We start from the raw sequence: 18,814 nt of genomic DNA, 5'->3' as shown, positions 1-18,814 counted from the left end.
CCCACTGTGTCTGGACCGTGGCGGTGTTGGACCCGATGCTGCATGAGGGCCCTCCGGCTCTGGCCCCCGCCCACCTAAGTCAATGGCTCTGCAAACCCCCTCTTTTAAAGAGCAGGATGAGGACTAAGCTCAGTACACGTAAAACAGGCAAGAGTGTCTCGGGAGGGAAGCCTCTACCAGCGCAGGTGAGGGACAGAGCCTCGCCCAGTCAGCCCAGAGGTGTTTACATTTTGAGATCTCGAGGCAGTCTGAAAACACTGATCTAAGTTAAAACAGAGCATTTTTTTCCTAAGAAAAATTCTTTTGCTGAGATAAGGGTTATAAATTCTATTGATTTGGGGTTAAACATAATACTTTAAAATTAAGAGGAGGGCAGGTCTCAACAAAGGAAGGGCCCAAATTCAAAGATTTGTAGTATCCTTCCTTTTAAGCAAATAGTTTGGCCAACAAAATATTGACTAGGAGACTCCTCTGTGAATAGATAGGCACGTTTCGAATTTGGCATCTCTTTAGGTAATTTTTCAATTAACCTGATTAAACTCCTCTGGGACCTTATTTGCATTAGCCTGGGCTTAGCTTGTTTTCTGTGGAGAAAAATCACTCCAGGTTTTGCCTGTTTCCATTCAGATTAAATCAGGACATCCAGACTGGTCTTTGATGTCCAAGTCTAATGCTTGTTTATTTTTGAGAGAGACAGAGCGTGAGTGGGGGAGGGGCAGAGAGAGGGAGATACAGAATCCAAAGCAGGCTCCAGCCTCCCAGCTGTCAGCACAGAGCCTGATGCGGGGCTTGAACCCACAAACTGCGAGATCATGACCTGAGCCCAAGTCGGATGCTCAACTGACTGAGCCACCCAGGCGCCCCCATGTCCAAGTCTAGATAAAGGCTAAATGTTTAATAGAATGCAGTCCCGATTAGGGTCCTAGGTCACCAACAAAACTTTCAGGGGGAAATCCCACCATTTAAGGGACTTAAGCTTATGTTAACATGGGCTCAGTTGGGTTTTGGATCCTCTAGTCTTCTCTAAACCAAGCACAGAGCGGGGCTGTGTTTCATTTCTTGTTGTATTGGTTTGGGATGTGTCATTAACAAGACTTCCCAAACTCCTATTTTTCTCGAAACCTTATAAATCACCGGATGGAACTGTGGCAGCACCTGACCCAGGGCTCCTGCAGGGCCCGAGGTCACCTTCTGGATGAGGCCAGGCTGAGGCCTGGGGGTGCTGCTGAGGGTCTGGGTGAGGCAAGGGAGGGGCTTGGAGGGGTGGGAGACCTGGGCAGACAGATGTCCTGACAGAGAGATGAGGGGGTGGCACTTTTGAAGGGCGAAGGGAAGACTTTAAATCAGGTCTGGCTACATTTGGACAAGTATGCGGGACTTTGGCTCCTCAGGGAGACTTACCCTCATTTTTAGCTTTGTTCTATCTATCCTTTGTATTATTGTGAAATTTACCCGTACTTCAAGCACCATGGTATGAAACTATTTGGACCCAGAATCACATTGGTTTTCACTCTCCCTCCCTCCAAGATCAAGAGCTTCAGGACCCAGAGAGACCACAGAAGCCCGGCCTCTCTCTCTGTGGGTACCCCCAGCTGGCCAAGAAGGCCCAGCTGCCTAACTGGAGGGCTCACATCTGGGGCTCTTTGGGGTCCAGTTCTTGTGCCATCTTGGTGCTGCATTTGGGGGGTACTGAGAAACAAGGTGGGGAATCAACTGAGGGGCTCCTATGGCTGTGACCAAGGGCATATCAGGGCTATCCCCGGTACCGCAGGGAACTGTCTGCCAGGCCCATGGCACCCTGGGGCCAGGAGACCCTCAGGGCCACGCTCTTGCCATCCAGACTACTCGGCCCGGAGTTCTATTAGCCACACGAGGCAAGAATCCCCTTGAATTTACAAGGCACTGTTCTAAGAGTTCTAAGCCCCTTCTGGGTATCCGTCTCTTTATCCTGAGCAAATGCACGGGTGTCCAGGATCGTTTTCTCCCACAACCCAAGGAGAAACCAATCACCAGAGTGTGTTCAGTCAGGTCAATTCCCAGGTGTGGAATAGCTGGAGCCCTGGGTGGAAAATACCACATAAGGCAGGAAGAAGGGCTGGAGAATGCCATTCCTTCCTGTAAGCTGGAAACAATTTCAAACACAGGACGTGGTGAAGATGAAGAGGTAATGTACGTAAAACGCCAACAGAGATACGTGATTTTTCTGAATGTATTGATCGAATCAAATACAAATAAGTGGATCATTTCCCTTTAATGAATGACTGTCCTCTTAAAATTGTAGAGGGGTGCGTGGGTGGCTCAGGTGGTTAAGTGTTCGACTCTCCAGTTTGGCTCAGGTCATGATCTCACAGTTTGTGGGTTCAAGCCGTGCCCTGCATTGGGCTCTGTGCTGACAGTACAGAGCCTGCTTGAGATTCTCTCTATCCTGCTCTCTCTCTCAAAATAAATAAACTTAAAAAAAAAAATTAATGCCATTGTTCAGAATTCCTTATGTATGAGCAGTACTCCTAACATCCACTGCTCATGCTAAATCAGTGTGAATATCAAGAGGCTGCCAATACCGTGGATACCACTCCTTACTAGCCCCCGGCAAAATGTGGCACATATATGTGAAAATAGTTCTTGTTCCTGATTTAGCTCAACCTACAGACATTTCTTCCCTGTGTATCTTTTCATAAGCAGAGAAATTGTTTGATTTTAAAACAATTTAAGGGGCGCCTGGGTGGCGCAGTCAGTTAAGCGTCCGACTTCAGCCAGGTCACGATCTCGCGGTCCGTGGGTTCGAGCCCCGCTTCGGGCTCTGGGCTGATGGCTCGGAGCCTGGAGCCTGTTTCTGATTCTGTGTCTCCCTCTCTCTCTGCCCCTCCCCCGTTCATGCTCTGTCTCTCTCTGTCCCAAAAAAAATAAATAAACGTTAAAAAAAAAATTTTAAACTTGAAAACATACTATAAGCCAGGATCATTACCAATTTTGTTTTAACGTGCATGTGTTCTGAAGAAAACTAGAAATCAGACATTTAATTTGGGATAAACACCACTAGTTCTGATACTGTTCATGACTCTGGAGGCTTAGTTTCTGTGCCTATTCACCCAGCCCTCATGACTGATTTCTGTAATGTAACTTCAGGAAAATGGAATGTCAGAGAGCTACTTATTACGGTAGTTATTTAGAGATCACCAGGAAGGGAAGGATAAAAAGCTGTAAGCAAAAGCAGGAAGAAGATTCCAAGCTTGGAACAAGGTCTTAGTGACATTATACCATACTAATAAGCTCAGGCCTTTATGCAAAAAATAAAAAAAAATAAAAAAAAATAAAAAATAAAAATAAAAATAATAAAATAAAAAACCAAAACAAAAAAACCTTTGTTCACACTGAAATGACATGTATAGCTTTGAGAATGACAAAGTCACGAAGGAGATACATTTTCCTTTCAAAGGTTTTCGTTTTTTCAAATATTTGACCATTTCACGATAAACTAAAAAAGAGTATCACTTATTCTGTTTCGTTGTTTCTTTTTTGTAGCGTCCTGACCTATAATATTAACCTGCTTTACAATCAAGTATCAAAAGTTAGTGGAAGGGGCCTTGGCAAAGTTTCTCCTATGCCAACCATCACTACTCTGTGGACTTAGAACAAAGTTACAAATGTGTGTATTTTGTTATTAGTAAGGCAATATAAAACATAGAGGTTTTTTCCTCAGGCTTGTTGAAACAAATGAATGACTATTGGTACTCTCAGAGTTCAAGTACTATAGACAATGCTTTTATTTACTCACATGGTTTGGACATTTGCTCCCTTCAAACGTGCACGTTTTTAAGTGCAGTGCAGGCGCTGGGGTGTCTCAGTCGGTTAAGGGACTGGCTTGATTACGGCTCAGGTCACGATCTCATGGTTCATGAGCGTGAGCCCCACGTTGGCCTCTCCGCTGACAGTGTGGAGCCTGCTTGGAATTCCCTCTGCCCCTTCCCTGCTCGTGCTCTCTCAAAATAGTAGTGTTAGTTCGAGAACACTCATAAACTGGGAATCCCCTTCATCTTTAGCCTGCCTCTCCTAATACGTAAGCTAATACCTCAGGGTGTCTGTTGAGAGTGTTCATACAATGGAAGGACCTCTTTCGATTTAAACGCGGCAAAACAAGGGTATTTAGTTGACTACCTTCTTGGCCACAAGAACATTACACTAGCCAACATCTTGCTGAAGAAACTAGAGGGAAATTCCTGTCCTCTGACAGTCTTTTAGATGTTGGGAGTATGAAACCAAAAGACCGATCTGCTTTCCTCGCGACAGATCTGGTGACACTATAACGCACTTCCAAAGGGAACACACACACGTATATTGGGAAATGTAAGGAAACTAAAACTGCATCAATACTTGAGACTTCTTCATCCCTAAATCCCCAAATGTACAAGTTCCTCCTCTTCTTTTCTTTGAAAGCCTTTGGAAGACCAGTGTGAGAAGCACTGCTTTAAATATACCGGATAGCAAATGCTCCTTGGAGTCAATAGTAGATGGCAGGTTTTGGTGAGGTTTGGACTGGAGTTAAGATAAACCATCTAAAACTGAGGACGTAAAGGGTTACACGAAAGTATCACCCTGTCACTTGCCACTATTAATAAAACAATTCAACTTCACAACTAGACTGACATGCTTACATTTTCCTCTGATCAAAAGTAGCCTCAAGCCTTACTCAGCATCTTTCAGGTAAGTCCACAAAATTTTTCTATTTTCATTTCCCCTTTGTATCAAGGAATCAGAAACATACTGATCTGGCTTTTCACAAATCAGTGACTAAGCAAAGAACTACTCATGTTGTAACCCTCTCGTTTTTGCTCTTAAGCTAGCATTACATTATTTACAAAGATAAAAGGGACCCCATTATAAAATGGCCACGACTTGGGGGCACCCGGCTGGCTCAGTTGCTCGAGCGTCCCGCTTCGGCTCAGGTCATGGTCTCGTGGTTTGTGAATTCAAGCCCCACGTCGGGCTTTCTGCTGTCAGCAAAGAGCCCGCTTCGGATCCTCTGTCCCCGCCCCCCGCCCCTCCCTCATTTGCACGCTCTCAAAAATAAACATTTAAAAAAAGTAAATAAAATAGTCACGAATTGGCAAATGCATGAATTGGGGGTAATTCCCTTCAAAATTCTCCAACAAATGAAATCGTAAGGTATATAGCTTTTCTCAAATAAAAACTCTACATCATAATAGAAAGTTTGGTAATGGAGTGTCTACGAGGAAAATTAGTATATTGTCGTTAACAAAGGTAAAACAGTAATGAACATAACTAGGCACAACCATTTGATCCCGTGACTATCGGAAGCTAAGGGGTCTGTGAAATGTCAAGACAACAAAATAGGTCACATTATGAGTATGTCAAAGAATTCACACAAAAAAAGGTAGAATTCTCACTTCTTCTTTAATCACAGGATTTCATTTTTTACGAATAATCATAGGACAATTCAGGTAACTAAGGTTTGGGAGGGAAACAGTTCTTACTTTACATGAAGAACTACGACATGCTCCAAATTTCTGTAAGTAACTCTACTGGCTGAATTAACAAACATTTCCACACAGACAAAAAAAAAACAAAAACAAAAACAAAAACAAAAACACATTTTTTTTTTAAAGCCAAAGATCACTGCATTTGTATTTACAAAAAGCCATAAACGAACATGCATTTCTCCCTGACTAGGAGAACTTAAATAAATGTTTGAACATTAAGGCAGTGACAGTTCTAAAACATAATGAAATTCTAAGTTAAGGCTTTATGTCTGTTTTGAAACCCATATTCATAGGCCACTGTGACCACAGCAAACTTTTATCTATCAGGTTAGGTTCATCCGTCCTGGATAAGTTATTGATTCACTACCAACTATTCTATGGGATAGGAATTAATACTAATATCATCCATTTAATGAGTTATTAGTCTACTCCTTAGGTTTTATTTTGAGGGTTTAGTCTTCAGCAGCATAAGCATGTGCCACAGAAGGAACTTTTTTTTTTTTTAAATAAACTTAGAAAACTTAGGGGCTGCACCGATTTTTCCTTGACTGAAAGTTGGCCAACAACCAAGAATTCCTGATTTCCTGAAGAGAGAAAACCTCCAGAGCATATCTGGCCATGCTCCCATCTAAAAACGTGGATGTTCTTGATTACTGAAGTAGTTGGTCTTCAAATTCTTTGAAGACTGGTATTGCTGTCTAAATAAAGCAACAAAATGTGGAATCCCATAGTGCGGGTGGATCTGTTCTGTACTTCTTATCCTCAAGGCACAAATACTACCCTTGCTGGGCCAATGTCTTTCCTTACCCCAGGAAAAGATGAGAGGTGGATGAAGATTCACTTGAGAATAATTGATTGCACTCTTGCCCTATTCAAGCTTACACAAAGTACGGAGATTTAGGGGGGAATGGCCTCTTCGCTCTCCATTATTGTTTTTCTTACCATTTAGACACAACTCAGATCCAGCCTGTGGGTCCACTTTGAGAAGCAGCTCTGGAGCCCCCGCCTCGCCTACTGGGGAGAGCAGCAGGGGTGTTCACAGGGCACACTCCAGGATGAGCTAACTGGGCACGATTCCACAACGCGGCGTTTCCGCGGCTGGGATGACGGACGGTCACTTCGACCAGAAGGATCACTATTTACACTGAGGGCTGGCCGCTACTCCTTGAAGCAGTAATTGTACAGAAACGCGTCTTGTGAGGAAAGTACAGTACACTGACGTTGGGATCACTCCTAGTTTGTGCGGAGGAAGAATAAGCATTGGTTACCTGAAGACGGTCTCAAAAGCTAAAGCTCGCTGTAGTTTTCCTTGGTCTCCAAGTCAGAAAAAAAGGGAGAGGTCAGAGCAGAGGAAGCTGCAGGCGGCAGGAGCCCCACGCCATCCAAGCACTCGTGCCCAAATCTGCTGCGTGGCGTCCGAGTTCTTTAGATTTACTCTCAGGAAACAGGGATTTCTCTCCAACACCGTCAGATATTTTAGGTGCAATTTAAGTCAAGCGAGTCACATTTCAACTGAAATGTTTTGCAGATCTGAAAAGTCTGTACCCTAGTACCTGGTAAGCTTGGCTTCAGCTAAGTGCTAGATGGGTTTTACAGGTGTGAGACACTCTTGTTCTTTTAAGATGGGACAACTAACTGTGAGAGGGCAAATGGAGGCAACACAGAAACAATCATTTTTAGATCAACATCTTACGCTTTATAATACACTCACATTTATACACAAATTTCCTGTTTACAAGTACAAAAGGCAAAGAACCTCCCAGGACCCAAGTAAACGCATCAGGAACTACATTCAACGGCGTTAACACTGTTGTCATACCCTCCATTCACTGAACCCGGAAGGAAACTGTAAAGGCCGACCCGCGCACAGACTTCACGTTTAGAAGTTGGAGACCGTGTGTGGTTCTGCACACGTCTGGGTTTCTACAGAGCTGAACTGAGATTCCATTGTGTTCCAGGCCAAATCGGCCAGAAGAAAGTCGTCCATTGCGGTTTGCGTTTCGTTGCTGGTGAAGAACAAACTGCCCAGGGTCTCAAAGCCAGAATTCATGGTCTGTGTTTCTGTGCTGTTCAACTGAACTTTACTCTCTACGGCAGGTATGCTTTTAGCAGCGGACATTCCTTCGGTTTGGGTCTCTGTGTCAGATGAATCCGTACTCATGGAAAAGCTGGAGTGTTTCAGAATACTTCCCAGAGGCAGATGGGGGCCACTGTCTAAGAAGAAGTTTAGGTCTGTCTGTGTCTGCGTGTCAAACATTTCAAGGCCTAAGAAGTTCGAATTTCCCCTACAGCTATAGGACTGGGCAGAGGTGTCCGCAAGGAAGAAGTCAGTTTGGGTCTCTATGTCCAGAGATTCCAAGACTGGCTCAGTGGCCATGGTGTTAAGCTCACTCTCTTCAGTTTGAGTTTGGATATTTGAGGCGGAAAAGAACTCCTCGATATCAAAATCGATTGCGGGATTCTGGGCTGGGCCAGATGGGAGCTGGGTGTCAGGTCCAGTATTCGGGTCAGACAAAAGACTACGACTGTCCAGTGTCTGACCAGGCAGGTTACTTGACAAGATGTTTTCTAAATCACTTAATAAATCCATAGTCTGGGTCTGATTGTCCGTCATGTTCTGTGAAGGAAGGATACTGTGCTGTGCGCCGAAGTTTATAATCGGTGCAGATTTCTCAATATCTTGATTTAAAGTCTTAGGGTGGTTCTGAGGTAACAAACCATGAGTGACAGTCCCTGCTACTAGGCTGCTGCTTATGATATTGTCTGTGGAAACACCGTAGGACGAATGGACGCTCTCAAAAATGTCTCCACACATTACAGCTTGGTCCATCTGGACTCGGCCGTCTGTCAGACTCTGCATCCCGCTGGTCTGGGTTTCTCTGGAGATCCCACCTGGCTGGTAACAGGCATCTGCGAACGTGTCAGTCTGAGCGGCTATGGAAGAGGTTACCTTAGAACCGGGTAAGAATGTCTGAGTGTGAACACTAATGGGAAGGGAGACTTGGGAACCAAACGTCAAATCCGTTTGAGAACAGGAAGATACGGAGGAATCAGGGCCGGCCCACTGGGAGGAAGGTATGAAGTGCTGTGTGGCGTAAGACAGGTCCGTCTGCACGTTGATTGAAGAAATGCCACTCTTCTGACATGTGTTTCCTAGTTCTTGTAAAGGATTAGACAGGCTCTTGCCCAAGTTCACCTGAACACCTGTACTGACTGGCTCCAGAGCAACAGGATTCACAATTTTTGAAAGAGGGAGACTCTCCTTGAGACAGCCAGCCTCGGAATCTAGGCCGAGGATCAGGGTTCCGACCGACAAGGGCAGTATGTGCACAGCGCCCGGGGCGGAACCCTGATGATCCACGCCCAACACCACGGGCTGGGCCGAGGAGTCGGCTGTAGGCACAAAGACAGGCGTGGGAGAAAACTGCAGAACAGGAAGTTTCACCAGAGCCACTCTGGGCTTGGGTAAAAGCAACTTCTGAGGGCATCTGGGAGGTGTCGTAAGAGTCTGCTTTCCGGCAGTAGAGTTGCAAGAGTCTTCCAAAGTAGTGACTAGTTTTATTTCTGAGGTTTCTAGGTCTTGAGGGTCTGGTCTTGGAGCTGGCTGACTGCTCAATGACTCAGTGGTCTTACCGGACAGCTTCTGGCTGTGCAGGCAGTTTTCCATTTTCCTTTTCTTACTAGGTGGGTCCCTGAAAGCAATGACAGAGTGAAAAGAGAAAAATGAGCGTAAGCTGCAGCTGTCTTCAACCCGGGGGCCGTCTCCTCAGCTGCTCACCAACACTGCTCCCCACACCCACGGCAGAGGTCAGACTTCACCCGGTGAAGAGGAGACCTCCCTCCACGACTCTCTAAGAACTCGGCCTGCTGTGGTGGCGGGCAGAGAAACACGTGAGTAGGGAAGGAGAAAGCGCATCCTTTTTTGGGTATACGTTCAAGTACTAGAACTCAGCTTAGCTTAGCTCTGGAAGCATAAGGAAGCGAACAGATTATATAATGCAACCTTTACTGTTCCTAAAGTAGGAAGCTATTACTCCAAATATAAAGTTGACCTTTAAAATGAGGTACAGTTTTATGGTAAAACTGAACTCAACAATCTAACATCCCTCTGATAGAAATGCTGGAAGTTGATATTTTTTAACCGGGAAGGAATAAGGAAGAACCGGGTTAGGCAGATGCAGATCCTTTCCTAGTCCTGCCGAAAAGCTCTGCTTTCCCGAAAGTTCCCTTCGGCCACATCACGTCTTGTCTCCGTCCTTCCGCCTCTCTGCCCGTGACAGCGGCTCTCCAGAAGTTTTCACCTGAAACTCTTCCCACAGCCACTGACTTGCGGACCGGCACTTCTTCCCCTTTACCTGTGCTCTGCGGGGATCTCGTGGCCAGTTCGGTAGATGTGGGACTGTAAGGCGGTCCTGCTGGCATAGGGACAGCCGCACGTGCACTGGAAGGTCTTGCCACAATCCTCGGCGTGCCTTTTCAAGTCCCACTCGGTGCCGTAGGAGTTGCTGCACTTACTACACTTATGCTTCTTTTCGGCGTGCATTTTCATAAAGTGCTGGGGAGAACACAGAGGGGGGAGAGTGGGCAACCGCAAGCCCTCAAACATTTCAGACGCGACCCGCACGCCCGAATTAGCGCTGACCTCACAGGACAGACCTCAGCCGGTCTGCGCCAGGAGAACGGAGAAGCGGGAAGGCTGCGGTCTGTCACGCACCTCTTCTCCTAGTCACTCCTGCTCTGGGAAAAGTGGGAGACGGTTTGGCAAAAACTTCCTGGGACCACCGTTTAGGGGTTCCAGACGAGTGCCCCGGCCGGGGGGGATGGGGGGGGTCCGCCACGCGTTCCTCGGGACCCTCCAGCAGACGCTCGGGGAAGGCTCGCAGCTGCCAGGCTCTGCCAGTCCTAAGGCCCCTCTGTCCCCACTCGCCGGGCCCCCTCCCGAAGGTGGCTGCTGCTGGAACTCTCTGCCTGACCTCCGCAGCTACATCTCCCTCAGGAGACCACTTCCTACGTGCCTTTGCGCCTCTGGCATCAGAGGCACCCGGGGTCACACAAGACAGCTGGACACACATTTCTCATTTGCTGAGGAAGCAGTCTTCTGGTCTCTCCTCCAAACCCACTCCCGGACATCTTCACCTCCACAACAAGCTACGTCTCCTCCACTCGCGGTATCCCCACTCACGCTTCCCCCGCCAGGGAGACTCTTGGGCGGCCGGCTATTCCCACAAGCAGCTCTCTCCCAGAGTTCTCCAGTTACATTTGGAAAGAGATTGGATTGCACGCTAGGTTTACGTCACCTGCGCCTCATCCTCAGAGAAGTACACTTAAGACAAGTAAAATACCTGTTTTACGAGAGAAAATTGAGAAAATGGTCTGTCAGGGCCTCTGGGGCATCCTTCAATTGGACAACAGTAGAATTTCGGTACGGTTTTCAAATCTTTCCTTATTGTTGGATTTACTATGCCATCCTGCAAAAGAAAAAGTTACTTTGAGCGCTTATTTTCAAAAAAATCCAATAGAACTGGCTGGGAGCAGAAACAAAAAATGACTTTTTCTTGGGGATCTTTTAAGGGTTAAAAACGCTCTAAATTGGATCGTGGTGCTCGTGGCACAACCACGTGAATCTACTAAGTAACTAGATTATTCACTTAAAATAAGTAAATGGTGAACAAACTGTAGCTCAATAAATCTGTTAAATTTTTTCCTTAAGTTTATTTATTTTGGGAGAGAAAGAGAGAGAATCCCAAGCAGGCTCCGAGCTGTCAGTACTAAGCCTAATGTATAGCTTGATCCCATGAACAGAACCGTGAGATCATGACCTGAGCTGAAATCAAGATTTGGATGCTTAACCTTACTGAACCACCCAGCTGCCCCTGTTAAAAATTTTCAAAACAAAAACCTATGTTGTTTAAAAATCTTCTATCCGTTCCTTTAGAACTCTTCCTTCTAAACTCAAAATCTCTCTCCTTAAAGCCAGGCTCTCTGTTCGTAAGTGTATATTCACAGTTTCTGAGGCTCAAGATTTTGGTATCATCCCTAATTCTTCCCTTCCCTTTCATCCCACCCTCAATTAGTGGGAGCCCCCGAAAAAACCTCCTTTGATTGTGGGCTAGGCCTTCCCAACAGCATCCTGACTTTCTCTGGTCATCACGCTGCCCCCTGAAGTAGCTGGAGCTAGCTGACACAACTTTTTATACAACAGCTTGAACACAGGCACTGTACTATGTGTGAAATTTAATAACCATTTTAATCATCTGTACTATTAGAGCTTTTGTTACTGCGTCAGGCACTGTTCTAAGCACTTTATATACATCATGTCGTCCTAATAATCCTTTGTTATTAAGTACGTGATTAACTTTTTGGCTGGGAGTTTAAAATAACTGGGGACTTCATTTAAATTGAAGCGTTCTGTCTCGGTGCCCTTGATGAGCCCACATACCACAGGTGTAAGGTACCCATGACCTCCAGTGTAATTCCTGTCTGGCCCTAAAGGAAGGGGATGGTGGTGGCAGTGGCGGGGGTAGGGGTGGGGAAGGACCTCTCTATAGGCCACTGGAAACAACAGGACTCACGGGTACAAGAGCACCTGGCTCTGGGGGTCCCAAAGAGATCAGGTCGGGCCCCTTGCCGCTAACAAAATCCACAGGCAGAGAGCCAAGTGGTGGAGAAACCAGAAAGGGATTTATTTCAGTGAGGCCAGAACTGGGAAGACAGTGGACTAGTGTCTCAAAGACTGTCTCCAAAGTGCTGAACATACTTCCAGGTTTATGTAAGGAAAATGTGAGACAAAGGTACGTGCGGGTGGGCAGTGAAGGTCAGGTTGATCACTGTCCTGGGGTCAGTCATGTGGGGGTCTTACTGGTGTGAAGGCAGTCCCTGTTGCTAGGGTCCCCGTCTTGGGATGCTATGCCTGCTGGGTCTTGTGCCCGGGTGAAGAGATAACCTGGAAAGAACTTAATCACTTAAACACTACAGACTGAGGTCAAAGTGGAGGTGGTCGAAGTCCTCATTCACTTGGGCCTCACATGCTGCTGCAGCACACAGATACTCTGCTTATCTAGTGTTCTGATGAGAAAGGACTCAGACTTGTGGAACATGTCCACTTCCTTCTCTCCCATCCACATTTCGGGAGAAGGGAGGAATGAATAACCATGTGGCTAAGACTCCTCTTTGCCTTCCCAGTGGATCCCAAGAGGAGCACGTTTATCTTGTTCAGTCTGTGTCCACTCATTTAGAGGAGAAAAGAAGCTATTTTTGTTTTATTTATCAATAACATAATTTATCTTTCCATATTAAATTCAATTCATTCTCCATGTCTTCCACACTGGTTCATCCTTTTATAATCCTACTGTACTGTCTAGACATTTATATGCATTTGGGTTAAATGGTCCCTTAAATAGTTTTCCTTTGTTTTCTAATTTGGTAGCAGATTTGATATTCCAAAAACTTGTTTGTATCTATCACCTGTAGGTGTGTTATACCTCCCATCTCCAATTACAGACGTATCTTTTTCTGTTCCCTTTTCATACACCACCCTACTCAGACTCGTAATATTCTCACTTCCAACTGCACTTTCTATGAAGGCCCAATTTGTCCTATATCCCCCTGGCTCCCTTCAGGCAGAATGCAATGGTAGAAAAAGCCATTTGGCATTGAAAGCCCAGTATATCATTTTTACCAGCAATTAGGGGCGTGGCCTCGGACAGGGGATTTAACCTCTCTGAACCAGTTTACTCTTTTTTAAGACAGACACTATAGTTAACTCTCAGGATTATCTTGTACTAGATTAGCATAAAGCCTAGGCCAGATCACATTCTCAATAAGTAACCTTCCCTTGTTCTGCTTACCACCCAGATCTAGGGACCTATTTCTTGTTTGAATTCTAAGATAGTAACTAACTTAAGCTATCTTAAATACCATCCTTTTCTTCTAGAGTTCCTGTCTCCCTAACTAAATTGCTCTCTTTTTTTATAGTTTATTTTTTGAGAGACAGCAGGGGAGGGGCAGGGAGAGAGAGAGGGAGAGAGAGAATCCCAAGCAGGCTCCACAATGTAAACGCAGAGCCTGACCTGGGGCTCGAACTCAACAACTGTGAGATTGTGACCTGAGCAGGGATTAAGAGTCAGCCGCTTAACAGACGGCGTGACCCAGGTGCCCCTCCCCAACTAAATTTCTTAAGGGCAGAAACTATTTTGTACACCACCTCCTACTGCCTTAATGCTTAAAGAAGAGAGCAAGTGCATGTTAAATGCAGAGCATTTTTAGAAAGGCAGTCCAGGGTAGGACAGGTTTTCAACCCTGGGGGGGCCTCTGAAAAATCACGAGATTCAAAAAAATATTTCTGCCTGGTTCCAACTCCAGGTGTTCTTATATAATTAGTTTGGCGTGCAGATTAGGGATCTATCTATCTACCTATCTAATGTTTTAGTTCATTCATTCATTCATTCATTCATTCATTCATTCATGAGAGAGACTGTGCACGCAAGCAGGGGAGGGGGAGGGAGGAAAAGAGAGAACTTAAGCAGGCTCTGTGAGGAGCATGGAGCCTGATGTGGGGCTCGATCCTACAACCCTGGGATCATGACCCGAGCCGAAATCAAGAGTCAAATGCTCAACGGACTGAGCCACCCAGGCACCCAGTCTCATCACCAAACTCATCCCATTCACCAATTCATCTAGCGTTTTATTTTGTGTTTTTAACGGAATACTTTCAATTAACTTATATTTTTTCCACCTAGTGTTATCAGCAAAAGAAAACGAAACGTGGGGAGAATATTAAGGAAGACTCAAAAATCCTTCATTCACCCGACCATCATCGAATTCCTCTTAGTGATATGCCAGGAAGATGGTCCCTTCCTATGCTCAGGCTGTCCAACGTTCCACAAAACTGCCTGCAGGGTCACTACAAAATTCATGCTCACTTCTAACACATACTCAATTCTGCTTAGCAATCCTTTTATTATCCCTTTTTAAACTCCCAATCATGTTCTCATATTCCTGTTCACTTTTTAAAAAATTAATGAACTTATTTTTTAGACAAGATTCAGGCTCACAGCAAAACGGAGTAGAAAGCACCACGAGTTTTCAGCTACCCCTACCTCCCCAAACACGTACAGCCTGTTCCACTATTAACTATTATTCCCCCACCAGAGTGGTACATTTATCATAATCAGTGAACCTACAATGACCTATTATTATTATTATTACCTAAAATCCAGAGTTTATATTAGAATTTATTCTTGCTGTTGTATATTCTACGGCTTTTGACAAATGTGTAATGACATGTATCCACTGTTACATTCTCAGAGTATTTTCACTGCCCTAAAAATCCTCTGTGCTACACTTATTGATAACTCTCTCCCCACTTTTAAAATTTATTTATTTTTTTAGAGAGGTAGTGAGTGGGGGAGAGGGGCAGAGGGAAAGAGACAGAAAGAGAAAGAGAGCGAGAAAGAAAGAGAGAGAGAGAGAGAGAGAGAGAGAATCTTAAGCAGGCTCCATGTTCAGTGCAGAGCCTAATGCGAGGCTTGGTCCCCCAACCCCGGGATGGTGACCTGGGCTGAAATCAAGAATCAGACGCTCAACCCACTGAGCTGTCCAGGGGTCCCAACCCTCTTCCCCTTAAACCCATCCTGACGACCACTAATCTTATTTGCCCTCTTCAAGAATGTTGTATGGTGGGAATGATACGGTATGCAGCCTTCTCAGATTGGCTTCTTTGTTTAGTCCACACATATATCTAAATTTCCTCCATGTCTTTTCACAGCTGGATCGCTCACTTCTTTTTAGTGCTGAAGAATACGCCATCCTCTGGAGGTTCCACAGTTCATTTTCCACTCACCGACTAGTAAGCATCTGGGTTGCTTCCAAGTGCTGGCAATTACTTTTCTTGACAGGTCTTCTACCATCTCCCTCCCTTTCCTTTCTCGCTGCCATCACCGTTAGTTGATGTCGCCCTGACTCGCGGTGTGCACTTTTATCATTGACCTCCCAACTAACTTCTAGAACCTCAATCTTTTTCATTCACAGTTTGCCAGATTCATTTTTCTACACTATAGCTCTGATTATGTCATTACCTCACTCCGACATTTCTAGTGACACCCAAATCTTCCCGAGTCTGAATTTCTCTCACTTGAGACATTCAAAGTCCCTTACTATATAGCTTTGCATTACCTCTCTCTTCTGTCATTTACCTCTTTCTGCTTTTTACCCATCTTATCCAGTGCGGCTACTTAAAATCTTCCAAACTTTTCAAGGGGAGGAATGTTTTTGTATGTTCGGTTGCATGTGAGAATGCTTTGAACGGAGTTAACAGTCCAGAAAAACCTGGAGCGTTATACTGACTCTGTTCAAGAGGCCATCTAAGCCAAATCTGTATCATGCACCAGGATGAAACACTACAGAGAGCCGCACTAGGATACCTGCAACCCCCAATGCCTTTTTACAGGCACAGCAACAACGTGATACTGTTTTCCTGCTTTCTGAGGGCCAACCCCTCAACCCTCCCCATCGCCACCTCTCCACCCAGCTCCTGGGCTTTCTTCCCATTCCAGCCCGAGACAGAAAGCTCAAAGGGTAGGAAGGCTGAGATGAGAATGGGGAAGATGAGAAATGGTGATGGCACAATACCACATGAACTGCAGTGACAAAGTGACATTTTGTTCTGGCATTCTCTATATATGTTCAAGAACAAAATTCACCAGACTCTGTGATTTATCTTTTTTGTGTTCTTCCTTTTTTGGGTAAATGTTACGTACAAAGTATTTGAAAGTAAAAAAAAAAAAAAAATTGAAAAATGTTAATGAAACACTTTATGTAAAGAATTTGAAAAAAGAAAAACTTTGAGATGAAACAATCAAAAAATAAGATGGAAAAAAGTAAACAAACAGAAGAAGTGAAAAGGAGGAGGAAGGAAACACTTCAAGGAGAAAGGATAAAAGGAAAGGACTGTAAAAATAGTGGCAAAAATTGGGAAAAAGAGGCAAAAGTATTCTAGCACCTCACTGCCTTCAAAGAAAGCATCCAAGGAAACAGTTTGCTCTCTTGTCCTCCTATTGTAAACTTAAAATTGGAAGTCTTTGTACAGTATAGTCTATAGAGCAACTTGGAACCTTTCCTTCCCTTTGCTATAAAAAAAAAAAAAAAACAGGGGCGCCTGGGTGGCGCAGTCGGTTAGGCGTCTGACTTCAGCCAGGTCACGATCTCGCGGTCCGCGAGTTCGAGCCCCGCGTCGGGCTCTGGCCTGATGTCTCAGAGCCTGGAGCCTGTTTCCGATTCTGTGTCTCCCTCTCACTCTGCCCCTCCCCCGTTCATGCTCTGTCTCTCTCTGTCCCAAAAATAAATAAACGTTGAAAAAAAAAATTAAAAAAAAAAACAAAAAACAAAACAAAATAAAAAAACCTTCCTGGCAAATCATTCAAAGCAAATCTTGCACTAAACATAATACAAAATCCTTGAAGTCATGCTTTAAAAAGATAAACGCTGCCGGGTAAGAAAATCTTCAAGGGCCCTCCTGTCCCCTTCATTGCTTTCAAACACAAGGAATAAAAGAATCTCTAACAATTGAGAAATGCCCATTTAGTACTCTTCCTTTCCCTCAAAGCCCCAGCTTTCATTTCCCAAGGATAACCCTGTATGCAAGGCTGGACAGGGTATTTCCAATTTCTTCCAGCAGATGGAATATAGACATAGGTCATAAGAACCCACATAACACCAAAAAGCAGCACGTCCTTACATCAATCCCCATCTTTACCCATCACCCTTCAGAAGCGCTCATTAATTATTTACATTAAGAAGGGAGTTATTTGGTTGGGTGCAGGGTATCTTGTGAAGAAATTCTAAAAGAAAATAAGAACCATACAGCAACAGATGGGGAAGGGAATAGAAGATTATCAAAATCTAGAAAAAAAAAAAACACTAAGAAATAACTAGAATTATGCAAGTAGCTGTAACCAAGAGAATGTGAAGGAAACTTTCCACGGACTATTATGCAAACCCACCAAGCGGATACACTCAGACCACCTTTAGGGCGGAAAGTAGGCACACCCACTTGACGGACACTGGAGTCTCTCCAAATGGCTTTCAAAACCACAGCGATCTCCCAGTCAGCTCACGTCCCCGGGCCTCCCCTCCTCCCTCCCTCCTTCTAATACTCTGACAAGTGTCAAGAGTGATGTTTGAACTCAAGAGCCTTCTTCTACTCAGGATGCAGAGCAAGGGTAAGATTCACCACACTGGGGCTGGGGCACCCTCGTACAGATGCGGCTGTTCTGCCCTACAGGTCGCCTTCGTGAGAGAACGAACCCCTTTCCCCCAGTAACAGCAGATGCTCGGGGGTTGCTGGGTGCTATGGTTAGAAAGGCGGAACAAGGCAGCAGAGTGAGCCTCTTTGATGAGGGGGCGGGGCGGGGAGAGATGGTTCTGGGTGAGATTTCTTTAATTCCTGCTGAAACAGGTGTCCCTCCTGACCTATGAAGGAAACTCAGCGGAGACCATTTTTCCCTTCAACATTTCTAGTTTGGAAAGGGATCTTGAGTTCACTGTGCTGTCTTCAGACAAGAGGCATCCAGAAAGTGCCTTGAAAGTGGGAGAATGACCTCACGCAGCAGAAGCAGCAAGGGAAGATACGGCTGCTTTGACAGATCCAAGTAGAGACTTGACTATCAAAATCTGTATGTGCCTCAAACATACTCCTTAAGCCTGTTATATTTTGTATTTTGTACGTTGTGTTATACATCACATATGTGTTGGTATGTTTTGTGTATGTACTGGTATCTTCAGAATTCCTAAACGTCACGTGTTTTAAAAACATAATTAGAAATACACCTGTTATATGCTGTCAAACTAGTCCTGGAGAGTAAACGCTCTTTATGCTTCACCAAGTCTAGAGAAGTAGAGAGCTGCAGACAGCAATTCCAGAGAAAAGAACAATAAAACTGTTGACAAGTGCTTGTTAGAGTGATATTCAGGCCAACACGGAGGGTCCTGGTCGGACCGGTGGCTTCTCTTGTACTCCAGACGTAATGCGACTCGGCTGTCGATCGCTGAGGACATGACTCTAACGGCGGGTGACGGCTGTCCTATACGAGCTCAGGGAACCAAGCTGACGCAGAATTCCTAGCAATACACAGTTCACCCACTGAAGTGAAAATATGAAGACAAGGAAGGATTTCGGTAAAATTTCGTGCGAAACAGAAAACACAGGACTGAGGACCACTCCCAAAGACCACTGAAGAGTCACGACACTCGGGTCCTGGAAGAAACCCCAAACCATTCTGAGGGCCTCCAGGGTCCACCCACTTTTCCTGGGTGGACCC

General features: G+C 45.1%; 1 protein-coding gene across 1 annotated transcript in view; it reads right to left on the bottom strand.

The window, feature by feature from the left end:
• Positions 1-5,393: 5,393 nt before the first annotated feature.
• Positions 5,394-18,814, bottom strand: part of ATMIN (ATM interactor) — a 15,511-nt gene continuing 2,090 nt past the window's right edge. Inside the window, exons 2-4 of the mRNA XM_040443204.1 lie at positions 10,841-10,966; positions 9,854-10,053; positions 5,394-9,190 (exon numbers count right to left, since the gene is read on the bottom strand). Of these exons, the coding sequence (XP_040299138.1) occupies positions 7,378-9,190; positions 9,854-10,053; positions 10,841-10,966 (2,139 nt within the window). The 3' untranslated portion in view covers positions 5,394-7,377. The remainder of the gene's footprint in view (positions 9,191-9,853; positions 10,054-10,840; positions 10,967-18,814) is intronic.

This window comes from Herpailurus yagouaroundi, unplaced genomic scaffold, assembly GCF_014898765.1.
Source record: "Herpailurus yagouaroundi ecotype Mexico unplaced genomic scaffold, PumYag 190, whole genome shotgun sequence".
In the NCBI taxonomy this organism is placed as follows: domain Eukaryota; kingdom Metazoa; phylum Chordata; class Mammalia; order Carnivora; family Felidae; genus Herpailurus; species Herpailurus yagouaroundi.
Note: the sequence above shows the minus strand (reverse complement) of the source record. Positions and strands in the feature narration are given on the sequence as shown.